The following is a 9,399-nucleotide window of genomic DNA, read 5'->3' on the forward strand; positions in this document are numbered from 1 at the left end:
TTCTTTTCTCAGAGAGCCCTCTAGCGTCTGGAGGTCCGATTCCAAACGCGATTGTTCTGTATTCAGGCACGGCTCCAATACGGTATTTTTTTTCCTCTTCTGAGACTCAAGGTGGGCTTGCCCGAAACATAGAGTGTGTTGAGAAAATAATTTTTATATATGCCCCAGTGACCTTAACTGGGGCAGCGCAGATTTTTTGATTTCTGACAGATTTCTGTACACCCAAGCCCGGGTGGCGTGCCTTCACTGATTTGATCACATGTAGCATTGAAATTCACGTCAACTACAGTAGGTTCACTGCAATTAGTCTACTTGCAATGAGCCGTGATTTATTTGTGTACGTGTGTGTGTGTGTGTGTGTGTGTGTGTGTGTGCGTGTGTGTGTGTGTGCGTGCGTGTGTGTGTGTGCGTGTCTGTGGGCACGTGCGTGTGCTTTGTACAGCAATTTATAAGGATGGGCGCCAGGATACTTCAGTGGTAGAAATTTGGTGTTGCTACGGTAGATAGATACCACAATTATTTTATTGATTTATTTATAGGCGGCATACCACCATGGGTTGGAGGGTGGGTTGAATTCCTTATCTATATCAATCCGTCGGAACCTGTCGGTGACAAATGTAACACGGCAAGTGGACATAGTCAATACTTGTTACAGAGATGGTGGCGGATTTGCCACTTGATGGGCAGTTGGGGCCCAAACCGTTATCATCAGATTTTCTCAAAAGTGGACAGATAGTGAAAAAATGCGCTGAAGAGTAGCGCACTGTCACCAGAAAATCACTCAGGTAAATGTAACAAGAACTTCTGCTTGAGTAAGAGTATTCTATTGAAAAATAACGATTTAAATACGAGTAACTGGTGACCAATTCGTGATTTATTCATTTTTAAATAGTCATGAATGTCACAAAATCAAATAGAAAATTCTGAAAATCTTTTTAATAACAGCAATCAGTAACTACCATCTGCGTAATGTAATCGTAATGTAAAATACACATCTCAAACGACTGTTTGACCTTCTTTCTTCTGTACAGCCGAACAGCAATACCGAAATAAATATTTTTTAAAACAACACTGAAAACTCATGTGATATTAATTGACAAAAACGAATTGCATTTTTGCTTCAAATTCAGTTAGATTTGGTTTATTTTATTCATGTAAGATGTCAATTCAGTTAAGTTTTCGTTGTTTAAAGCATTTTCACATTTATTTTATTTCATTAACAAAAAATGTTTTCTCATTTTTATTTTTTTACTTTTTTCCATACCTTTTTGTAAACGATGAAACCTTGCCACACACGCCTCTGTTTTTAAAATTAATATTTAACCATTACCTATATTGTAAACAGAATGAAAAAAATATATGAAACGCTTCCCAAACATTTTTTTCATTTTGTTTTCTTATTTCCCAAATCAACATTCAATACACTTGCCCTGTGTACAGACAGTAATCTGCCGATTGCGTCAGTAGAGGGCGCTATTTCCCATCCATGAATCAACAGGAGATTATAACGGTTTGAAGCACCAAATTAACGATGTTCTTTTGTCTCCGGGCGCTTGTATTAGTCTTGAAACATTTTTCCAAATCTAGACTGGAGCTGGGGATGATATAGAGGTGAATGAACGAAAGTAGAGTACAACATGCCGCTCGTCGGACCGTGACCGGACGTCGCAGACTGCACTCGAGATAAATTAGATTATGGGATTGACTTTGTCAGATTATATAGCTCTCCGATTTCTTCGATAGTTGATGAGGAAAACACGTCAGTGCAATCATATAAATCGTGTTTCACCCCAGGGTTCGGAAATTATGAAGGTATGATGGGTTTTCATCTTTTTTTTTTAAACTCAACTAGGACAAGGACAGTCCAAAAGTAAACATTCGCTGCCTGTAAAATTGGATCGCAACTGTTTAATGCTCACCGGACAGGTAAGTGTAGTTATCCACAAATTTTGTCATTTTCAATGTCAATTTTGTGTGTTGAGCTGCTCATTCATATCAAATTAAATCCGAATTTTAGGTTAGAGGCCCTGTCAATAAGTAGAGATTAATTATCAACAGTGACGTTCATTCACTAGACATGTCCAGTTTTTTTTCCTTGCAGTGATTATTGTTTGATTCGATAATGGGACCGACGCTTAAATTGACAATTTCAATCATGTGTACAGCATGTTGAGACATCAGAGGAAACGTGAGACTCAATAGATCAAATTCATTCTCATCAAAGGGTGATGTCACGTTTATGGATAGTTTTAGCGGACTATAGATCATACTATCAGGTAGTAACACTTACACTGGTTGTTTTATCAGTGAAACGTATTGCATGTCATGTTTTCCACTAGCAGTTACCTAGTATGTCTTCCTCCCAGTTCAGAGGGTTTGAATATTGTCTCTGTCCTTCCTTTGCTTGCATGGATTTTCTCAAAATATTCCGGCTTCGTCCCACATTACAACATCATGCATATTAGTCGCATTGAGGACAGGAAACTGTGAATGTGAATGGCGGTTTGTCTATATGTGCTCTGCGAGTTGATGGCGACCAGTCCAGGGTGTATTCAGCATCTTCACCAAAGTCAGCTGGTATTGACTCCAGTCACCCACGGCTATAAAGGACAAGCGCTAGAAAAACATAGGGTTGATTTATATCATGGAGTCTACATTTAAATGGTCACTTTTAATCATTAATTATAATTCAGCAGTATACAAATCCTGATAGAATTTCTTTGTAGCGGTCAGCCAGGCTCATTTAGTGACTGCCTGTATGTTATTAATAATTAGGATGAATGAATGTGACAGTTCACATCAGGAGAAGCCAGAGAGAGATTGAGTTGCGTGGACTGAGACACAAACCATAATCCCCTCTAACCAGAGAGGAAAGTAACAGGAAGTCAGGATAATACCATTCGCAGAGGCTTGCAGACCCTGCATGGTGCATTGGGGTTGCCATGACTGGTAATCACCTGACACTGTTGTTGTTGTTGCTGCTGGTGTGTCTTAGTGTGATCACAGCTGAGGCAGAGAGAAGGCATGAAAGACAAGCTTGGGAAGGAAGAGGAGGGTGGTGGTGCAGCTAGTCGAGCTGTTACTGTACATAATGCCGTATGAATGTGGATGCATAAGTATTGCCAGTAATACTGGAACAGCAGTGTTTGCCGCCACTACTCCACATGACTTGGCACCACTTCCTGATGTGTCTTCAAGGTGCGACGATCGATCGATAAATCAATAATTCACTGATTATGAAAATTCATCGATTTATTTTTGAAAATCGAATAATTGTTTAGAAACCTTTTGTAATTTAATATTGTCTAAATCCCCGGAATTTCAGCCTCTGAACAGGAAACATTTTCCGAGTGCTGTTGTTAACATATAATCCATCCATCCATTTTCCGAACCGCTTGATCCTCACTAGGGTCGCGGGGGGGGGGGGGGGGGGGGTGGAGCCTATCCCAGCTGTCTTCGGGCAGTAGGCGGGGGACACCCTGAATCGGTTGCCAGCCAATCGCAGGGCACACAGAGACAAACAACCATCCACACTCACAATCACACCTAGGGACAATTTTAGAGTGGTCAATCAGCCTGCCATGCATGTTTTTGGAATGTGGGAGGAAACCGGAGTACCCGGAGAAAACCCACGCAGGCCCGGGGAGAACATGTAAACTCCACACAGTGAGGCCGGAGCTGGAATTGAACCCGGTACCTCTGCACTGTGAAGTCGACGTGCTAACCACTGGACTACCGGGCCGCCTGTTAACATATAATCCTTCCATTCATCTTCCGAACCGCTTTATCCTCACTAGGGTCGCGGGGGGTGCTGGAGCCTATCCCAGCTGTCTTCGGGCAGTCGGCAGGGGATACCCTGAATTGGTTGCCAGCCAATCGCAGGGCACACAGAAACGAACAACCATGCACGCCCACACTCACACCTAGGGACAATTTAGAGTGTTCAATCCGCCTGCCATCCATGTTTTTGGAATGTGGGAAGAAACCGGAGCACCCGGAGAAAACCCACGCAAGCCCGGGGAGAACATACAAACTCCACACAGGGAGGCCGGAGCTGGAATCTGCACTGTGAAGTCGACGTGCTAACCACTGGACTACCGGGCCGCTCGAACATATAATCAAGCCCCCTAATATCATTTTATACTTTTAGTTTATTGGGCGCATTAGAAATACACCAACGGAGAACTAGAGTGTCGGGCCTCAGAAAACTTTCAGGAGGTTGCACTTTGATATGTGGATGGCTTGAGGTCGACTTCTTGTTTGTGAACGTTGACACAATAATAAACAATGACTTGTCCCTTTGGTGATATTTGATGTCTTTACCTGTGTCTTTATATGTGCGTTTCAATGCAGCCATGCCGGCAAGCTCTATGGAAGGTCTTCTCTGCTGCCTTCCGTCAAAGTCAACCAATGTTGTGGTGCCTGTGGAGACGTTTGAACCTACCAACGGTTACGAGTTCATCGAGGTGAAACCAGGCCGCGTGCTTCGTGTTCGACATATAATCCCTGAGCGGCCGGTGGTGGAGCAACCCACAGGGCAGGGTGGGTGCGTCAGCTGCAAGAGGAGGATCTCGGTCTTCTGCAATGGACAGCTGTTCATCGAGAATCTGGGTGACAGGGCAGCTGAGGAGCAGAAAACCCGCAGCAATGGTGACACGGAACCAAACAGCACTGTAGAGGTTGAACTGACAGGTTGCGGCAACTCTTCGCTGCCCGCACGAGTCCCCGGTACCGGGGCGGACTCGGTCACGGCAGGAAAAGCCGTGACAGCTGAGATGGGAACAGGAGGGGACGCGCCCGCCGCTTCGCAGGCCGGAGCGTTACAGGACCGACACAGGCGGAAGCTCAAACGCACTGTGGTGATTGACTGCGAGAGGAAAATATCAGCGTGTAAAGGGACACATCCGGATGTCGCCCTGTTCTTCATCCACGGCGTGGGAGGCTCTCTAGATATCTGGAGAAGCCAGTTGGACTTTTTTTCTCGATTGGGCTATGAGGTGATCGCCCCCGACCTGGCAGGCCACGGGTCCAGCTCGGCGCCTCCAATAACCGCCGCGTACACTTTCTATGCCCTGGCAGAAGACATGAGACTTATCTTCAAGAGATACGCACGCAAGAGGAATATTCTCATCGGACATTCTTACGGGTAAACAACAGTGATATCAGCCTCACACTTTCCGTATTGGCCCGAATATAAGACGGCCCTGATTATAAGACGACCCCCTCTTTTTAAAGACTCAAGTTTGAAAATAGACTTTTTGAACACCAAATTAATTTTTATACAGAAAATAATTACAGTACATGTGAAACAAATGATTCTAACAATATATTTGAGAGAAAAAGCATGTTATTTTGCCTCATTCAAATCTTAATATCAGAACATTTAAATATGTAAACTAAAAAGTGCAATCACATTCGTAAATGACTGGCTTCTGGTTTTGAAATGTAAGTTACATCATAACTTCTCCTCAGCTGCCGATCTTCGACCCACTTTTCTCCAGATTCTCGCTACGTTTCTCCATTTTCTGTTAGCTTTTCTATTATTTTTTTCTCTTTTCTTTCTTACCGCTATTTTTATTTTTCTTCTTCATGCGACTGCTCTTTTAATTTTAATTTTTCGTGACAGGGGTTCACTTTGGCCTGGGGAGTCAAGTTCAGCATTTGCTTCAATGATATCTGGTGCCAACTAGCGTCGTGAATGGGTATAATGTCTAGACCCCGAATATAAGACGACCCCCACTTTTTCTGTCTTATTTCAGTGCAAAAAACACCGTCTTATATTCGGGCCAAGACGGTATTAGCAGGACGGACGTGTACAACCAGAATTGAACTCACTAACAAGTAGAGCAGACAACGCTCACACCTGTGTAGACACCTAAGCGATAGGGTTTGGCAAGAATTTAAAAAAAAAGCTAACATTTGGACTCAAAATATTCTTTGGCTCTGCGCCCTGTGGAACCGTAGTAATTTTATGGAAGCTGCTTTGCTAATTTCTAGCAACTAACGTTGTAGGCAGCAGCACCTGCATATGGCATCCAGCACACTGTCATGATTCTGTTTGTGACCAACAGATGGCACTGTAGGGCTCTCTCTGCAGCTGCACACCTGTTGGTCGCAAACAGAATCATGACAAAGCTGTCTTCACAACCACGACCTAGCCACGATATCCTTTGCTATTTTGTTGTGCTGTTTGGATGCGTCATGAGTATGAATGATCCCCAATCGAGTCATCTCAATATAATGCAATCGCAGCTTGAAAAGTAGTTAACAACAATCGTTACTGGAAAATTTAATTGAGCGCTACCTGTTTTTGACTTTCGAGTGTCCCCAATGAGTCATCCTTTCTTGAACTTTTTGCTTTGGGTTGCGGACCAAAGTTCACATACGCCACTCCTTGAGTGATGCAGATAAAAAAATAAAAAGGAGACTCAGAGCTGCCGCGGACTCTGCCAGTAATCAAATGGGACAAATAGTAAAACACATAAACTACCATAATCTAAAACTTAGACAAATGCCTGCTTCCAGCATGTCCCAATGTACAGTAATGGCGCTTTTTAAAAAATATTTTTTTTCCATTCTCATTTTTGTTTTATTGGGTTTTTATACCATACATAGCCATTTTTTGTTTCTTTAAAACACAACAAAAACTTGTGGTGGTTTTTCAGGGCTGGAATAGATGAATGGAAATTCACTTCATCCATTCATCTGTTTTCTAATTGGCTTCTCCTCACGAGGGTCGCAAGCGTGCCGAAGCCTATCCCAGCTGTCCTCGGGCAATCGGCGGGGTACACCCTGAACTGGTTGCCGACCAATCGCAGGGCGCACATTTACGAACAAGCCATTCACACTCACAATCACACCTAGAGACAATTTAGTGTGTTCAATACTGTGATTTTTCCATCTGTCGAATGTGCATTTACAGAAGAGCCACCACCCGTGAATGATTGTAAATATTCTTGTCATAACGCGACAGCAATGTCTATTGACTGATTATTTTACTTGAAAAGTTGATCCTTTTGACCACTTTAGGATTATCATCAGTGAAGGAAACATTTACTGGGATGGGCTAAAATACTGAACCTCCAGTAAGAACAACAATTCATCATTTATACTTCCCGTTTGATCATCAACTATTTCTTATGATTCAAGTGGGTGATAAAAACAATTTATTCTTATCTTCTTTTTTTGTACCAGGGTGTCATTCTGTACGTTCCTGGCCCACGAATATCCAGAACAGATCCACAAGATGGTGATGATCAATGGAGGTGGCCCCACAGCGTTGGAGCCCAGCCTCTTCTCTGTCTTCAACTTGCCTTCATGTGTGCTTGACTGCCTTTCTCCACTGCTCAGCTGGAGTTTTCTCAAGTAAGGCAGATCAAGACAAAAGTTGGAATTCAAGATAGGTCAATCGTGGGCTAAATACACACATATTTGAATGCTATTACACATCACGTATACAGTATTTATCTGTGCCTTTTCCTTGGTGCCCCCCCGGCCACAGGGCCGGATTTGCTCGTCAGGGTGCAAAGGAGAAGCGGCTGCTGAAAGAGAACAACGCCTTCAACGTTTCGGCTTTTGTGCTGCGTGCCATGATGAGTGGGCAATATTGGCCCGAGGGCGATGAAGTCTATCACGCTGAGCTCACAGTGCCCATCCTGCTGGTTCATGGAATCCACGACAAGTTTGTCCCCATTGAGGAGGACCAACGCATGGCGGAGGTAAACACCCCAAATTATTCGGGAAGTTGGTCCGGCATGGTTGGTCCCATTCTTGCACCCTGTAACCGATAACATGATAAGCTGTCCACTGTAGTAACCGCTGTCCCTGAAAGGGTTCAAGCGAGGGAAAACCATGGTTTGAATCGGAATAGTACCCACCAAAATACATTTGCATCTAGTGTGCAGGCCTCCATCCAGGCTGAAGAAATTCAAACATGTAATAATATTCCGATACTGTTTCCAGTCAATGGCCGGAATTACTTTTTTGTTTAATTTAATGGGTCCATGGGTACAGTTGAATGAATCCAATACGAGAGCTGCATCAAAGATTCGGCCTTTACTGACATATTTACAAGAGCACTTGGCAGACATGTCCATCTGACCTTTTTGACGATAGAATTTAACACTCAAAATTGGCCACAGGTGTGAGTGTGATGTATGTTACATGTCAACATGCTCCATTCATACCCGTTTACGTGCAGAGGAGATAATAATGGGGATCATTTATATACAGTAATTGTCAAATTGCCATTTTAGGCAGCATTGTGGCGTGACATCAGATGCATCTTAGTGAAGTTGGGGGTATGCATTTTTTTTTCCTTGAGCTTGTCAGTTGCCATTCTGACTTGCACATCTGAATTGCAGCGTTATTTGTTTGATTCAGAGGTACAACATTTCAGAATTTAGCTGAAAAGCAGCGGAGGTACTTTCATTATCAGCTTGCATTGTGACTTCAAAGGAAGTGCTTTTTTCATATTATTATCATTATTATTATTATTGTTATTTTTAAATCTGTCAGATCCTCCTCATCGGCTTCCTAAAGCTCCTGGAAGATGGCAGTCATATGGTCATGATGGAATGTCCAGAGGCTGTCAACACTCTCCTGCATGAGTTCTTCCTCTGGGAGCCTGCAGCCCCTCCACCACCAAAATCCAAAGCCCGTCCAGAGACTGCCAAGGCCCAAACGAACAACACCAAAACCGTGTCAGATCCCGCCAAGGTCCGACCGGCAACTGCCTTGCAGGCCTCATTGAACAGTGGAGCAGAGGTCAAGTTCGACAGAGGGGACAAAAAATAAGAAAACGGCGGTGATGACTAAACTCGAATAATATTCCATGTGATCCACGTGGACTGTGATGGCTTGAGCCAAAAACGTCCACGGAAGGGGTCCGTCCGGCTGAAGGCCGGGAGTCGTGAAGGTGGAACATAGTCACGGAGACTTATCAACTCGAGCACGAGGAGAAGGAGAATGGAGCTCGAGTCATGTGATGAGTGAAGATGCTTGGAGAGATGTTTTGCCTTGAAATGATGCACGCTCATCTGTTTTGGGTGACATTTCACCATGTGATGCCAGAACACATTTTGGCACATCACCAGTGGTCCTTCGCAAAAGAGTTTTGTGGAGGTAAAATATGCGACTTGCCATGTTGCTGCAAAGAGACAAAAGAAAGTAAATGCAACAGTTTACCTCTAGAATGTAGTTGTAGGCACAGCGTATGACCATCCACAGATCACTGTGACATGTTGTTGAGCGGTGGGTATTGTGTGGATGCATTCATACGCAGTACAGTATTTTGTACTTCAAGCAAGATATTTTGTGCACATCAAAAGTATAGATGATGCTCTAATTGATAGTTTTTTTTAATACTTGTTACACCATTGCACTTGTGTTTTTAGGTGA

General features: G+C 43.5%; 1 protein-coding gene across 2 annotated transcripts; it reads left to right on the forward strand.

Moving 5' to 3' along the window:
* Positions 1 to 1,528: 1,528 nt before the first annotated feature.
* Positions 1,529 to 9,359, forward strand: abhd8b (abhydrolase domain containing 8b). 2 transcript variants are annotated; one of them, XM_086115337.1, is made up of 5 exons: positions 1,529 to 1,926; positions 4,354 to 5,146; positions 7,195 to 7,365; positions 7,502 to 7,718; positions 8,518 to 9,359. In XM_086115337.1, exons 2-5 carry the CDS (start codon positions 4,356 to 4,358, stop codon positions 8,794 to 8,796), a joined length of 1,458 nt encoding a protein of 485 aa, XP_085971463.1. In that variant the 5' UTR covers positions 1,529 to 1,926; positions 4,354 to 4,355; the 3' UTR covers positions 8,797 to 9,359. The 2 variants fall into 2 exon arrangements, with proteins under 2 accessions (XP_085971463.1, XP_085971462.1); XM_086115336.1 differs by lacking the exon at positions 1,529 to 1,926 and having other exon boundaries at positions 4,314 to 5,146.
* The last annotated feature ends 40 nt before the right edge of the window (positions 9,360 to 9,399 follow it).

This window comes from Hippocampus guttulatus, chromosome 7, assembly GCF_054856545.1.
Source record: "Hippocampus guttulatus isolate MCC_2025c chromosome 7, RoL_Hgut_1.0, whole genome shotgun sequence".
NCBI classification, from domain to species: Eukaryota; Metazoa; Chordata; class Actinopteri; order Syngnathiformes; family Syngnathidae; genus Hippocampus; species Hippocampus guttulatus.

Excerpts from the sequence above, each read along its gene's own strand:
- abhd8b (XM_086115336.1), top strand. The coding sequence starts at position 4,314 with ATGTCTTTACCTGTGTCTTTATATGTGCGTTTCAATGCAGCCATGCCG. Across the intron at positions 5,147-7,194 it reads CTCATCGGACATTCTTACGG|GGTGTCATTCTGTACGTTCC; the intron begins GTAAACAACAGT and ends TTTTTGTACCAG. Across the intron at positions 7,366-7,501 it reads CTCAGCTGGAGTTTTCTCAA|GGCCGGATTTGCTCGTCAGG; the intron begins GTAAGGCAGATC and ends CCCCGGCCACAG.